Raw genomic sequence first — 15337 nt, 5'->3', positions numbered from 1 at the left:
CCTGGTGCTTAGGGACATGGCTCAGGGGGTGACACTGCTGGGGGGGGGGGCGGGTTGGAGCAGGTGATCCCGGAGGCCTTTCCCGGCCCTAACTGCTCTGGGACCCTGTGCTCACCCGCAGCCCCCAGCGGGGCCTCCGGCGCACCAGGGGGCGCTGCGGCCGGGCGCGGCCTCCCCTTTCCGTCCCGTCCCCTCCCCTCCCTTCCCCTTCCGCAGCCCGGGATGGAGCCGCGCATGGCGCAGGCGGCGGCACGGCTGGCGCGGCAGGTGCGGGCAGGGGGAGGCGGGCACGGCCCGGGGCTCGGGGGCGGCCGAGGGAGAAGCCCCCGGGGAGGAGCAGGGGGAGGGATGGAGGCGCCCCGACGCCATCTCCCTTCCCCGGCCGCTTTGTGGTGTGATGGAGCGGGGCTCCCTGCCAGGCGGCTTTGTGCGAGAGCCCTGCGAATGCAGCGGGGCCTGGCTCGCATCCTGACGGGCGTTCGGGTCTTACCGGGAGAGCCGTCGCTGTCTTGTACTCGCAGACGAGGGCAGGTCCCTGGCACTGGGCTGACCGAAGAGCCCTCGAGGTGCCCCCGTAATCCCCGCGGCCTCCCGTGAGGTGCTCCCCGGGTCTGGCCCTTTGCTGAGGAGCTGTGGTGCACCCAGGGCTGGGCGGGAGGATTAATGTGAAGTTTTATTTCCCAGGCAGCAGCTCCTTCCTTCCTGTTCTCAGTTACAAGTTCTGTAGGCTGAGGGTGTAGTGGTACTGTCACAGGCACTGTCTGCCCCCTCACTTGGACGGTACCGGGAGGAATACGAGGGGTGCCTGTCGTTTAACACAGTAATTTCTTTTTCAGAAAGATTACAGAATCGATAACTCTTTAACAATACCTGGCATTCACAGGTGATCCGCTAGAGAAGCAGGTTTATTGCAGGTTCCTGTGATAAGGGCCACCCATAACGTGTGAGTGCCTGCAGACCTTTCTCCCGGAGAGCCCAGACGCGGTTATGGGCGTGGGGCAGGGGAGCGCTGCTCCCTCCCGCCGGGCCCTGCACGAGGGCTCCCTGCCTGCCAGGGCCGAGCAGGCCGCGCTACCCGCCCCAGCCCTCCTGGCCTTGACCCCATCCCTGCTGGAACTCGGCGTAATCCCTGCTGGAAGTAAAGAGTGATGCTGAAACTTTCAGGAAAGAAAAACACGATGGGGAAACGCAGCAGTGGGGGCTGATACCCTGGGCTTGGTCAAGCCTGAAGTGGTGGCGTCCTGAACACCTCGTGTCTGCAGTTGTCTGGGCTGGGGATTTGCTGTTTCTGTGCAGTCATGGTAAAGAAGTAGATGAGAGCCTGGTTTTTGGCACTGTTTTAAGTTTTTTTTCCCTCTTGGCCAATTCCAGCCATTTGGGATACTTGTTGTCAGCTTTTAGTGGTGTGAGAGAAGCTGTTCAGGCCAGATGTCAGCCCCAGGGGCTGGTGATTCCTGAGAACCCTCGGGTTTGAGGTTCAGGACATGCATGTGGATAAACCTTTTCTCATCCTCTCTTGTAGTGTGTCCACGTGGAAGAAAGTTCCGGTAAGATACTGGTCGTTTCATCTCCTGCAAGTCTTAACTTGGATGACTGGAAGCAATTTTGGTTGTGGAGGACAATCAGAAATGAATTTCTGTTCTGAAAGGCTTGCCAGGGTTCTGAAAGATCTCGGTGGCTGTAGCTTGGGGGTATTTTTTTAATGCAGGAAGAGTACGTGAGAACTGCTCATGGGCTGGGATGTGTAGGGGTGTCCATTTATTTCAAAAGCAGAAAACAAAAAAACTTTCTGGATCTGTACAATATTTGTCATCAGTGCAAAACTCTCCCAAGGGTCTGACTCACTAACCTGCCCTGCAGCTGGTGTCTTTGCTAGACAGCAGGTAATCCTGCGTGGACACGGAGCTTACAGGTAGTGTGATATTAAGAGTAGGACAGAATGTTTGTGCTTTTTTAAAGCACATCAGTTGTTTGTTTTTTTTTTTCAGACGGAGGGGGAATTAGGTGAGTTTAAACTTCAATTATTTGTGTTGCTGCTCCGATATTGCCTTAAGTCAGTATGTTGCAATAGTGCTTACTTAAATTTACAGTGAAACAACTGTTCGTTAATGCAATGAAATCCCTCTTCCACTATTCTAAATTTGAAGTTGTTTGAAAGATTTTTAAACAGATCTGTGAGTTCTATCAAATGCTACCAGGTCAGGCCAATAAGAAAAGTATAAAATAAGAAAAACATTTTCTGTCAAGGGGGAAGGTAGGTGTACGTGTGTGAGAGCAAAGCAGTCTGATTGAGGGATGCGGAGGGATGTCTGCCTTTGTTTAAAAAAAAAAAAAAGTAATAAGCTGCAAAAGGAACAGCTCAAATGGGGTATTTGAAGTGAGTTATTTTTAAGATATAGCATTGCTTTTAGATGATTTGGGTTTGATAAGTGCCAAAACAGAGGTTTTGGTCAAGTTTTTTAATTCCAAAGTCCTGTTTCTTCATGCTTGAACCTGCAGGAAGCATCCTGTTCTCCTGTAGCGGAGACCTTGAGGTTATAAAAGAAGTGCACTGGAAATGTTGAAGCCCAAGCGTGAATGAAGAATGTCCTCAAAAGTACTGATTTTCAGCTTGCTCCTTAAATAGGGCAGTCTTAAGATGGTTTTGGCCCAGCTCAGGAATTTTGAGCATCTGCGGTCAGTTCCGCTGGCACCTGTGGGAGCTGCTGTTCGGTGGTAACACTGGGCCGGGGGATTTGATGACCCCAATTTTTTCCTTAATTAAATATTCCGGTTATTTCAAGTAAGCAAGCCCTTTTGATAAGGTTTTGGTGGCCTATTTGCCTCTGATGCTAGCCAGCGCTGCTTCCTGCTGTGAGAATGCCTGACGAGCGCATCAGGGACGTGAGCGCTGTTGGGACGGTTCCTACAGCCTCCAGGCATGTTTGTGGACCAGGTTTGTGGCTGATGGGCTGGGGGAGGAAAAGAGGCGGACTTCAGAGACGAAGTTTCAGATCCCTGGTTTCACTGGGGGGCTGCGTGAGGAGAGTTCCTGCTCCTCGCAGCAGCTTCTCCCTGGTTATTAAAGTGCCCGTGGGCGAGGGGAGGCTCTGGGTCAGCACCCACAGCTCTGCTGTGCTGCCGCTCCCGGCTTCACCTAGAGAGGGTGGAGGGCACACACATGCAAGACAGCTGAAAGCTGAAGTTCATTTGTTTGGAGAATAAAAATGAAATTCCCGTTTTCTCCTAAACACCTTAACCCCAAGGTAAGGAAGGATTGAGTGGTGAGGTGGGAGCACGCGCTGCCGACACGGCCTCACGCTCTCCTGTGAGGCAGCACGCCGACTTCTGGGCACCTCTGTCACGTCGGCGTTGGAGCTTGCTGGGGTTGTGTGAGCAGTTGTGGTTTCACCCTCTGAAGGAGAAAACGTGGCCTAGCTAGAGAGAGTGGAACGGGCTGAAGCTTGAAGGAGGCTGCAGGGAGTTTAGAATCAAAACTTTGGCATCTTTATTAGATAAAAAAGCTGGAGAAAATGCCCTTTTTTTGAGCCTAAATTTCATTAGCCTGACCTGTTGTCTTTCTTGTGCTTCTGACTCGAGATCAGTAAGATTATTACAGCACCGACCGTTTTTAAGAATGTGTCAGAATCCATGTTTTTGACACAAATAGAAACCATCTTTAAACAAGGATTGCTTGGAATTATTCTACTTACACGTCGTTGTTGTTACCTTTACGAGACACAACTAGAAGTGTATCAAGATCCTGCCACTCCTCACCTTCTGTTCCCCTTCTCCAGGAATCACAGTGTGTCCATTTAATTTGCTTTTCAGGAAAACGAGATTAAGTTGCTAACGGCAGAAATCGAGCGCCTGAAGAATTTTGGATGCTTGGGAATCTCCCCGAGTTTGGAAGGGTTGCGAGACGAAAACGCAAAACTTAAATATCGGTTAAATTTCCTTCGAAAGGTAAGGGAATGAGTAATTAATGCTGTGTTACGTGCTTTTGTTCTCATTTGGACAAGGTAAATAAATTGTCCGTTTGTTACAGCTAGTAAGGTGTGACAGCGTGCTCTCTCTGCATTCTCATGTCTTAAGTGTCGGTGGCACTTCAGATGTTTCTTGGTTCTTTAAACAAAACGCTGCTTTATGGAAAATGTCAGTGGGTTAATAAGCCCACGCTGCTCTGTGTTGAGTGGTCGTGTAACAGGCAGCCCAGCTGAGATCTCTGCCAGAATTACTGACAGAAGAGTGAGAAGCAAAGCAGGATGTAACTGCTCCTCACATGCCTTTTGTGTTTTGCTTTTTCAGAGCCTTCAAGAGGAAAGAAGTAAAACAGCGAAAAGCATGATTAATATCAACAGCTGTCTTCAGGAGATCTTTGGAGCTGCTATCCAGGCTGCGTACCCAGATTTAGAAAACCCTCCGCTAGTGGTGACCCCAAGCCAGCAGCCCAAATTTGGGGATTATCAGTGCAACAGCGCCATGGGCATAACACAGGTAAATCCGAAAGACCTTCCAAAGGGAAGCAAAGTGGGAATGTTGCCTGCTGGAAGCTAAGTGGTTAGAGAGCACTGTGAGAGTTGCAATATTGGACCTGTTTTAGGTTCATTGCAAGCCTCTGGGCTGAGAATTCACTGAATATTTAATGGTGTTTTAGGAGGCATTGGCCTTCACAGGGCAGGACTTTCAATCTCAGTTTAGATTGCTGTTATGAGGCAGGAGAGTGTCTGAGTTACACGTGTGTGCCACAGAAAAATGGCCCAGTCTGGGGGATTTAAGTCATTGTATTCATTTACTTAGGACATAACTAATTACCAAGTAGTGAGCTATATGTTTTGGACTAATAGCAGGGAAACAATAAATGGCCAGTAGCAGAATGCTGATAAAGACCTACAGATCTCTGAAGGAAGCGCTGAGAAGTCAGAGTGCCCCCCGTGCGCACAGCTACCTGCACGCATGCGCTCGCCCGAGGCTGGCAGGTTCCAGGCACGGGGCGCAGTGCTGCAGCTTCCTGCCACCCCCTGGCACGGGTGCTGCTGAGAAGGGCCCTGGGCAGTCCCCCGTGCCCCCAGGGGGACAGGTCGGCTGCAGGCAGCGCCCAATGGCGGACCGGGCGACGGGTCTGACCCGCGCAGAGGCCGTGGTGCGTGCCAGGCACCTTCCTGCAGCGTCAGGCCAGGTGTTGGCTACTGCTCAGGTACCCTCCTTTGTACTGCTTTTCTAGCCAGCTCCTTTGGTTCAAAAGTGTTGCTAATTGCCTGGTTAGAGCTAAGTTTGATTGGTGTTGTCTTCCTTTAGGTATTTTCAATTTTGTGACTCTCTCAGGCAGTTTGCGTGCACAGTTTGTGCCCACTTGATGCTCGTGTTCCTCTCTGGCTGCTGTTACCCAACTGTTTACCAAGGGGCTGCTGTGTGGGCATCTGTGGTTAGTGGGCGTCTGTATCTTCTGTTAACCGATCAAAATTCAGGAAGTGTGTTTGTTTTGTTATGATGTTCTGGTCTTGGAGGTTTTCAGGCAGCTGTAACAACAGCTCTGCTTTGCAGAACACTTCTGATGTATGTGCAAAGGAAGGAGTGTGGTTTTTTTAATCCTGGCAAGTATCAACCTCAAAAATTATGGCATTGCTGCTTTGTAGGAGATACTTGGCCAAAGAGAGCCCGGACAGAATAGGAGACATTTCAGGCATTGCTCAGTGGGATGGGACTGTGATGGAGTACAAGCAGGAGGTGAGGGAGAAAGGTGCTGCGTTCTGTCTGAGGTGTTAGGTGTCCCTGCTTCCAACGCATTGATGCCTTTGAGTGAATAGAAGACTCTTTGTAATTACAGATCTTTTATTTTACAGTGTACGTTCACAACAGAAGCAACTTTTATTTTTAAGTGTTCTGTTATTAATTCACCTTTTTATTGTCAGACTAATCTTGACCTTGAACGTGCCCTGACACGGGTGCAGTTCCGCTGGCCCAGGTTGTCACCTGCGGTCGCCACGTCTGTTGTCCTGTGCCAGTGAGTTTAGCTCGCGGGCAGCACCGATACGTGCCAGCCAGCAGGCTCTTGGCCTGAAGTGCCAAGGCGGAAACAGCCCGCACAGATACAAGTCGTCTTCCTCGGTCTTGTTAGCGCTGTTCGCATGCTGTGGCTGGGCTCCGGCCAGAGGAGCACGCTGGGTGACTGCACTGCCACACGCTTTCAGGGCTTTGCCATTTTTCTGACCGCTGCTTTACCCCAATTAAGTCTCTGTTAGGATTCTTGAGCAGTCCTGGCTTCTCCGTGTCAGCGTTGTTCGCATAACTCCGTATCCAACCAGTCCTCGTCAAGCCACGGCTTCAAGTTCCCGGTTGTCAGCAGTGCCGAGGGGTAGAGGCTCCTCATGCTGGGCTTGGCTGGGGAGTTTGTTCCTTGGAGAGGCACACAGGCTATGCAGGGCCTCAGCCTGGGGACACTCACACGTCACGGCATAATCAGCACAGCAGAGGCAGGGGATGCAGCAGTCCTTTCTCTGAGCGCAGCAGGTTACGTCCTTCCCGTCAGCCGAAGCTTTGGGGACGTGGTGCATGTCTCCCCGAGGAGCCCTGCTCCCGCAGGGTGTCCCCTGAGAGGCGCAGTACGCCTCCTGACTGGGCAGCACCACTACGTGCCAGGCAGCCACCTCTCCCTTCAGCGCGCTGGTGTGGAAACAGCCCTCACAAATGTGTATTGTGTTCTGGGAGCTTGTTAGCATATTAATGCCTGGGGCTTGAGCCAGGAGCTCTGCTTGCTCCTTAGAGTAAGAGGAGTGCAGGGACTGTTCCTGGAGTGATTCAGAGGACATGCCAATAAGCTGGTACAACATGCTTATTATCTGGTTTTGCATGTTTTTTTTTTCCTGTAGTTTGGATAGCATTGAAGTTGATCCCTACAGAAGGTTCCTTTTCTTGCCCTTTCCAAGCCTTAGCCATTTTGCAAGGATGCTGTAACGATCAGCAGTATGGCAGGTGTGCACAGTAGTGTCTGTGCTTTCTGTTTCATTTGTGGAATGCTTTGGAGGATTGAATTTTACTGGATTTTCTTGTTGCATTTCAGATCCTGCTCAAAACCAAGGAACAGAAGGTTAGTCCAAGAGAAATTGCTGAGCAAATAACAAAAAATATTCCTGCGAACGAGTGCATTGAGAAGGTTGAAATTGCTGGGCCTGGTACGGTACTTTCATGTTCTACCCCTTGTATGTTTTAAAGCTGTTAGGGCAATTTTATACAGGATGGGGATCAGAGAAGCTGAGCTGAGTTCAACTGTTCTGTTATTTAAAACCGGTATTACAGGATGAATGAGCTGCTTCTATCGTGGTGAGCTCTGTAGCCCCCAGACGTGTGCAGCAGCAGCAATCTGCCTCTGTTTTAAATTGGCTGGTGCAGTCCTCAGCCCGTTATTTAGAAATTTTTCCACTGATCCTTAAGGGATCAGCCTTGCACTTTTGAACATTAGTGATGGGTGTGGGGTCACAGTCATACAAAATCACTGGAGAAATAGGTATGCCCTTCTCAGCTGAGACCGGGAGTGCTTGCTGTTGGTTGGGTGCCGAGGAGGCCTTGCCCTCTCAGCACTGAGAGGCTGGAGTAGCACGGAGGTTGTTAACTGCTGCGTCTGCCTCATCCCTGTGACCCAGGCAGAAATACGAGGGCTCCTATTCCTTAGGGCTGCAGTGTAAAGGCAAGGATCACAGGGCCCAGGCCTTCGGGGTGCTTGTGCAGTTCATTCATTAGCTCTTAGAAGGAGAAGTAAAAGAAGGCTAGAAAGCAGGATTTGGTTTTGTATTCTGCAAACCCTGACAAGATTATTTACTTTCTCATAAACAATGGTTTTGTAGATTCAGCTTTGAGTGACAGCGTGCAAAAAGGGAGTTGTCAGTGGTCTTGCTTCCAAAATCTGACTCCTGCGGTTGTGTGAAACACAAATAGAAGGCTCTTTTAATGTGGGAGCAGAAATTGTCTTCTAGTGACAGCTTTGTTGTCCTGTTGCTGAAAAAATTTTGTTTAGTCAAGCTAACTTCATATGCTCTTGTCCTTGATGCGAGGAAACAGAAATCGAAAAAGCGCCTTAAAGCACTTCTGCAGCCCCAACACTCATTGCTGGTTTTCTCCTCCAAAGGTTTTATCAATGTCCACTTGAGAAAGGATTTTGTGTCGAAGCAGCTGAGCAGTTTATTGATGAACGGAGTTCAACCACCGGCTGTTGGCAAAAGGAAAAAGGTATGGCAGTAAGGAGATGGGCATCTTGCACCCATGCAGCTGAAGTGTGTGCTGGACTGCAGGTAGCTTCGAAATCCCCCTCCAGAGAGATTTGTTGAGTAGACGGCCATGTCAGCTGGTTGTCAGGGTGGCATTTTTGTGACTTGGGGCCTGGGCTCCATCAGTTGGCCCACGTGTACCAGCTGTGGTCACTGGGGTGCTGGGGGATGAGGGACAGGGGTATCCCAGGGCTCCCAGCAACCCCCCGTGAAACACGTGGGATATGGTGATGGCTGTTGCCTTTATTCATTTATTTCTTTTGTACTGTGTCTAAGGTGGTGGTGGATTTCTCGTCCCCCAATATTGCCAAGGAGATGCATGTTGGTCACCTGCGGTCCACCATCATTGGAGAAAGCATGTGCCGCCTGTTCGAGTTCGCAGGTTATGATGTTCTGAGGTGAGAGCTGATTTTGGGATGGGATGGGCTGCTTTGGCTAAATGTCTGCAGTACCTCTGTGTGCTTTGGTCGGTATTGGTCTTTTTTATAAGCACTTCATAAATAATCCTCTCTGCAGTAAGCTACTAAACCGAGCAAGTGTAGCTGGGTTAGGAATCCAGATGGGCAACAGCTTCGTTGCGTTGAAATTGGGGAGGGGGCAGCTTGTCTATTTTTGGTTTCTCGTATTATGTATGTTTGGTTTTTAGAATATACATATTTAAAATGTGCAATTTTAAAAGATATGTTTGAGAAATCATTTTTATTGTGCTCTTTAATCGCTTCAAGGTTAAACCATTTAGGAGATTGGGGCACCCAGTTCGGAATGCTCATTGCTCACCTCCAAGACAAATTTCCAGATTACTTAACTGTTTCTCCTCCCATTGGGGATCTCCAAGCTTTTTACAAGGTATTTGTAGCAAATAAACGCGATATTTATGTCAACACCTAAAAAGCAGGTTTAGGAGGTTTACAAACTTGCAGCACAGTTTTAGAGAAACAAAGGGAATCATGTTAATAGATTATTGCAATTATCTGCCAATAGATAATGAATCTGGTCTCGAGTTGTCCATGTGGGGCGTGATTAAAGGACTTGTCTTTTGAGACAAGTGTGCTTTGAGAGCCTGTTATGAAAGTCCCCCCCGTTGTTTCGGGGGAAAACAGGTGCTTCGTTCATGTAGTGTGTTTTACCATAGGAATCCAAGAGGAGATTTGACACAGAGGAGGAGTTTAAGAAACGAGCCTACCAATGTGTGGTGCTGCTGCAGAGCAAAAACCCAGACTTCATTAAAGCGTGGGAACTGATCTGTGACGTGTCGCGGAAAGGTGACTTTGCCAGGTTCAGAAACATGTCTCAGCAGATGAACAGTGTGGTTTTCCTCACCTTTATGTCCGAGTCCATCCTCTAGTTTTCTTAAAGAAATCGCTGCCGCCCTGCTGTAAGAAGCTTAAAGTAAAAGGACGATAGAGCCAAAGTACTGGGCTGTCTGTGGAGGGTTTCAGCTAAAACTTTTGTCTCCTCAGTCTAGTCTGAGTCCTAGTCTGATAGCTTGACCCAGAGACAGAAAACATTTAGGGATTTGCTGTACCCATTGGTAAACATATGCCAGTGAATTCCCACTGTGTACGTTTAATGGAAATATTTTGATCTGTTTCCCTCCTCAAGAGTTCCAGAAAATCTACAACTGCCTGGACATCACACTCATCGAGAGAGGAGAGTCATTCTACCAAGAGATGATGAAAGATATTGTGAAAGAATTTGAAGATAAAGGTAAGGCTTTTGGTCTTGGAATCAGAAATTCTGCAGATGTCAGCATGAGCGAGGTAACCTCACTCCTATCCAATGAGGTGTAGCACCGATTTTTGCAAAGTTGCATTTTTCACACCCTTGCTCTTTTTCTCAGCGACATTTCCTGAGTGGATCTTTGGTGGAATTTCCTCCCAAAGAAGCATTAGCAGAACTGATTCTTATGTGTATCTTTCCCGAAAGTGTGAATCTTCCCTGCTGACACCAAGAGCAGTTTGTGTGTGATGTTTGTAGGAAATAGTGTGAGGTACCACTGGAATTCACTGCATCTTCAGTAGATAGTCAAGGAGCAGTGTATGAGAGACTTCTCAGTCTTGGTGTTGGGAGTAGAGGAGAACTTGAATCTGAGAAGTCTCTCTGAAGACAGTGGCACGTTAGGATTATGTTGACTTTGAGACTCACAAGAAGCCAAATGGACCATAACGAGTCTCTGGTTTTATGTGGTCCTGTTTAGATTTAGAAATTCTTGAGACTCACCATCTGTAGTGGTGACTAGTGGTCAGGCTAGTCTTACCTCCTAGATATATTGTGCTAGTCCTCAGTGCTTCTCCATAGAGTTTCCATTGTCTTTAATGCCCTCCATTGTGATGTTCTTGTGGCTCTAAAGGTGGATCTGAATGCCAGCAACATGAGTTTTTAAATCCAACTAGGTCCCTTTTGGAAAGGCCAGATCTGAACAGATCTGCTTTCTTGTGCGTGGTGTTTTGCTCTAGAAGTGCAGTACAAAATATGACACGGCTGGTGAGGGAATTCTCTTTTTATTTTTATTTTAGACATTAGTTTTTAATGTGAGTGCATGGTGTTTTCTTTCTGGTAGCATCTGGAATGGGAAGTGTTTGTCCCTGTCCTGCCCCCAAACCTCCCCATGTGATATGACACACAATGTGTTCCGTTCTTTCCTAGGATTTGTCCAGGTGGACGACGGGCGGAAGATTGTCTTTGTGCCAGGTTTCCCCGTCCCGCTGACGATCATGAAATCAGATGGAGGTTACACATACGACACATCTGACTTAGCTGCTCTTAGACACAGGCTGTGTGAAGAGAAGGCTGATATCCTTATTTATGTTGTTGACAGTGGCCAGGTGAGTACGTCAGCCTCTTCTGTCATTCCTGGTACAGATCACAAAGTATTTAAATGACAGATACAACAGTATTGTAGGTAGAATGCTGCAGGTGTGGTATATTGCCTTTTGTCCTCATTAGTGTGATGGTGGATCTAATTTGGTGACTGGTGATCTCCATGGAGAGCCCTGGAGATCCCAAATGATTATGGATACCCAGTCACCACTGGAGGTCGGTTAAACCTAAATCTCAGTAGAACAGTCTGAAATAAGATTTGTACTGCTTATACACTGGCCTCTTCTTACCCGACGAAATGCAAGGTTGTCAGCAGCGTGTCTGAGCAGTGATGTGAATTTGCTGGTTGCTGCTTCTGTAAGCCAGGCAAACTCTCTGAAAGGTTAAGCTTTCTGAGGTGGAACTCTTCTGTGGAGCTAGAAACACTTACAGTTTCATTGTGAAAGCAGCATTGTGAAGGAGATGAAGCTGGCAAGAAAACTCTACCTGGAAGTGTGGGTTGAGACCTGGTTGTTGGTGTTTGTCCCTTGCAGTCGGTGCATTTGCAGACAGTGTTTGCAGCTGGACAGATGATCGGCTGGTATGATCCCAAAGTAACCAGAGTGACCCACGCTGCATTCGGAGTGGTGCTGGGAGAAGACAAGTAAGTCTTTGGAGGCAGTTTTTCCTCTGTGTGTGCTCTGGAGGGGATGCTTGAGTGACTTGCCCATTCCTTGACAAGTACGCATGCGGCATGCCAAGCAAAACACATCACGTGCTGCGCAGTTATTTGTAACTGCGTCACTGCACTGCGTGTCAGGGCCCTCTGATGCACGTAGTTTTGGTGCTGAAGTCTGGTTCCCTCTGGGGCCTGGCCTCTGCTGCCTGCCGTTTGGGGAGAGGACCAGGAGTCGGCACAGGGAACAGCTGGTGGCAGTGCCAAGGAAGGTGGTGTGAATACTGGAGTGGCAATGGTAAAGGCCGTGCTTTCCTTATTCCCTGCCTGCCCTGTGGTAGATGGAATGGAAGTTGGGAAAAGAACCTCTGGGGTCTGGTCTGCAGGCCTGGCCCTTGTGCTCCAGAGTTGTTCGTGTGTCTCTGTGAAGTGACGCAACCAGTGCACTCCTACAGCCACGTAACGCTGCAGAGCGAGCGGTTTTGCTGGAGGTTTGTTACAAAAGTAAAGGTGCCTTGCTGGACTGGAGCCTTGTGCTGGTGTTGTGTCCTTCCTAATGCCTGGGACAGCTCTGAGTGTTGGAGCCTTCCAACCCCCCAGCTCCCCACCTGTGTTCTGGCAGGTTCCTGCACTTCCTGCTAGGTGTAGCTGCCTGGTGTCAATTTCTTCAATGCAGAGCCATTTGTGGGCATGTGCTTTTTTATCAGCCAAAGGTTTGAGCAGTGGAAATTCCTGCAAGAAGCTCAGGGGCGTGTCCTGGATCTGCCTGGGCACACACTAGGCAGAGGGTGGGAGTGTTTTTCCTCTTACACAGGTGGTCATTTTGTCTGTGTGTTTTCAGGAAGAAGTTCAAAACTCGTTCAGGGGACACCGTGCGTCTCATAGATCTGCTGGAAGAAGGGCTGAAACGAGCCATGGACAAGCTGAAAGACAAGGAACGGGACAAGGTAGCTCATCTTTCCTGAGAACTTCCCAGATCTGTTCACAAACTTACAATTTCCACATTCTGAGTCTGAGCTGAGAATATGGATGCAGCCAAACTGCCCGGGAGGTGCTGTGGGATGTGTACAGAATCAGTGGTGTTATCTGGGAGCAGCTGGGGCAGGAGGGTGCTGCCATGGGGAAAGCAGAATCCCTGGGTACGTAGCCGTGTGGAGATGGAAGCTGCAGGCAGCGAGCTGGCCTCCGGCTGGTGCTGCAGAGTTTTTTGGGGAGCTGGGAGGGGAGCTGGGCCTGGTGGGATGTGAAGTTGCAGCCTCGGCCTGCTGGGCTGGTGGTGACTTCTGGTGATGGGCTGCCGGGGATGTGCAGGGCACTTTGGTGTCAGGCTTCACCCTTTCCCTCGGACACTGCGGCTGAGCTGCTGGAAGCCCTTTGCTTAAAGAGGTTCTGCTGTGGCTGCTGATCGCCTGGAGAGAGCTGCACGGCGTGGGCCACAGAATGGAGCAGAAGGACCAAGCTGCCCGAGCACCGTGTGAGGCAGTGGAATTGGGAAGTGGATCTCCTGGGTGCTGTGCAGTACAGGCTGAAAGCTCCTCTTAAATGGAAATAGCAGGAAGCATGAGGAAAAAAATAACACCATAAAGATCTCCCAAGGACACATATGATTCAGACACACAGTGCTTTGCCCTGCCGACAGGGTGTTGCTGTACCAGAGAGGTGTTTTATGGGTGTTTGGACTGTCCAAAATGCTTTGTAGGGGTTGCAGGGGCAAGTGTTTGTTTGTGAGAAGCGAGAGCACAGGGTGAATGTCAAATCTGCATGGTAGAGAGAACGTGATGGGTCCTTGGGCCTTCAGGAGCAGGGAGAGTGGAGGCAGCCTTAGCCTGGGCAGGTTGGCCACGCCGCCTGAACACGAGAGAAGTGAGGGGCAGAGATGGGGTCTGGTCCCTGAGGGTGGGTGTGAGCCTGTGCCACATACCGTGTGGGTGAACTCCTCTCAGCTGCCTGCGCTCTCCTCCTGAGCCGCACTGAGTGCCCAAGGCTGCGTGGTGTGGCTCCTGATGCCAGCAGGGTGTTCCTCCTCCTGACTGTTACCTGTTCTGAAATCGTAACAGGTCCTCACGGCAGAAGAGCTGAGAGCTGCCCAGACATCAGTCGCGTTTGGATGTATTAAATACGCAGATCTTTCCCACAACAGACTAAATGACTACGTGTTCTCCTTCGACAAGATGCTGGATGACCGAGGAAATACAGCTGCTTATTTGCTGTATGCCTTCACGCGGATCAGGTGGGTTGAGCATGTTGGGAGTCACTTGGAGCTAGCCTCTGATGCTCTCTGAATCTTTATGCAAAGGAGATGTGGGGGAAGGAGTGAGGTAGCTGCATCAGTGCTGGTGGGGTTAGTTGGTATGAGAAGCGAGCTCTGTAGGCAAGTTTTTATTTGTCTTTGGAGGCTGTGTCCTGTGTTACCTGACACAGGGCCCTGCTGTGTGCCATGCATCCCGGGCCTTTTAGCTACCAGGGAGGGAGCTGTGAGGTTCTAGGTAATTCCTTTTGAGGATTTGGGTGGCCAGAGAGGGGTGAGTCTGTGTTCCAGCAGCTGCTCACCGTTGCCATACCCCACAGAGCTTTTCTGGCACCCTGAGCACTGCTTGGCTTGGTAGCACGGGCAGTCATGCCGACACCTACGCAGAGCACAGCCCTGCCTACTCCCCTGCAGTGCCCCGTGGGCGCGCTGCAAGAGCGGCGCAGGCTGGGCCTTGTTGGGACCCTTACAAGCAGACAGTTTTGGAACATTGCAGGGCTATTGCTCGCCTGGCCAATATTGACGAGGAGATGCTGCGGAAGGCAGCCAGGGAGGAGGTGCTCGTCCTGGACCACGAGAAGGAGTGGAAGCTGGGCAAGTGCATCCTGAGGTTCCCCGAGATCCTGCAGAAAATCCTGGAGGATCTGTTGCTGCACACGCTCTGTGACTACCTTTATGAGCTGGCCACCACCTTCACTGAGTTCTACGACAACTGCTACTGCGTTGAGAAGGACAGGCAGAGTGGTGAGTGTTGGCCTATGGGGCTGCACGTGCCTTGGCACGCACCAGAGCAGAGGTGACGCATGGGGTTTTCCTGGTCCCGGGAGGGCTGGTGTTGCATTACCAGCTGCTGCAGAGCAAGTGCTGCCAGGTGGGAGGATGTAAGGCGGCTGGCACAGCTGTGCCATCTTCTGTCCGTGAGCAGGAAGGTTGAGCAGGAGCTGTGAGCAGCCAGGCGGCTGGAAACTCGGTGGCTGGTCTGTCTGCCTGGCTCGGGGAGTAGGGGAGGGAGCTCGCCATGCCCGGCCCCAGGGCAGGTTGTGGGTGGATGGGTCCCCAGAAGCAGGGTGGTGTTGGTTCTGAGCAGCTGCTCCATCTCCTGATGGAGATCTCCTGATCTCGTGATGTTTTTGCAGGCCAAATCGTGAAGGTGAACATGTGGAGGCTGCTGCTGTGCGAGGCCACTGCCATGATCATGGCCAAGGGTTTTGACATCCTGGGGATTAAGCCGGTGCAGAGGATGTAGCTGTTCCCTGTGGGGTGACAATAAAAGGATTGAACATCTGGAGGTGTCTGTGTCTGTTGGGGTGGGGTTCTGGTATGGGAAGGTGCTCTAGGGGAGCAGCACCCTGAGGGAGGAAGGAAAGTAAGAAA

General features: G+C 50.2%; 2 protein-coding genes across 12 annotated transcripts in view; one reads left to right on the top strand and one right to left on the bottom strand.

Moving 5' to 3' along the window:
• Window positions 1-158: 158 nt before the first annotated feature.
• On the top strand, window positions 159-15247 carry RARS1 (arginyl-tRNA synthetase 1). Its single transcript, XM_080555584.1, has 15 exons — window positions 159-267; window positions 3811-3945; window positions 4288-4476; window positions 7040-7151; window positions 8102-8202; window positions 8517-8638; window positions 8966-9086; window positions 9373-9502; window positions 9843-9947; window positions 10887-11065; window positions 11594-11703; window positions 12557-12662; window positions 13773-13945; window positions 14460-14707; window positions 15100-15247. Exons 1-15 carry the CDS (start codon window positions 223-225, stop codon window positions 15207-15209), a joined length of 1986 nt encoding a protein of 661 aa, XP_080411710.1. The 5' UTR covers window positions 159-222; the 3' UTR covers window positions 15210-15247.
• The window catches only part of LOC308177788 (rho GTPase-activating protein 7-like), a 56341-nt gene continuing 51729 nt past the window's right edge, over window positions 10726-15337 (bottom strand). For all 11 annotated transcript variants that reach the window (XM_080555577.1, XM_080555583.1, XM_080555575.1 and 8 more), the window contains one exon: window positions 10726-15216. The gene's annotated coding sequence lies outside the window, so the exon portion shown is untranslated. The remainder of the gene's footprint in view (window positions 15217-15337) is intronic.

The sequence above is a fragment of the Anser brachyrhynchus genome (genome assembly GCF_964034855.1).
Source record: "Anser brachyrhynchus genome assembly, chromosome: 14".
Classification (NCBI taxonomy): Eukaryota; Metazoa; Chordata; class Aves; order Anseriformes; family Anatidae; genus Anser; species Anser brachyrhynchus.
The sequence above is the reverse complement of the archived record's forward strand: the minus strand, read 5'-3'. Positions and strand labels throughout refer to the sequence as shown.

What these genes read in the sequence shown, in the direction of transcription:
- RARS1 (XM_080555584.1), top strand. Translation starts at nt 223, where the DNA reads ATGGAGCCGCGCATGGCGCAGGCGGCGGCACGGCTGGCGCGGCAG. An exon ending in GCGCCATGGGCATAACACAG is followed by an intron (nt 4,477 to 7,039) that starts GTAAATCCGAAA and finishes GTTGCATTTCAG; the next exon opens with ATCCTGCTCAAAACCAAGGA. An exon ending in GAAAGAATTTGAAGATAAAG is followed by an intron (nt 9,948 to 10,886) that starts GTAAGGCTTTTG and finishes GTTCTTTCCTAG; the next exon opens with GATTTGTCCAGGTGGACGAC.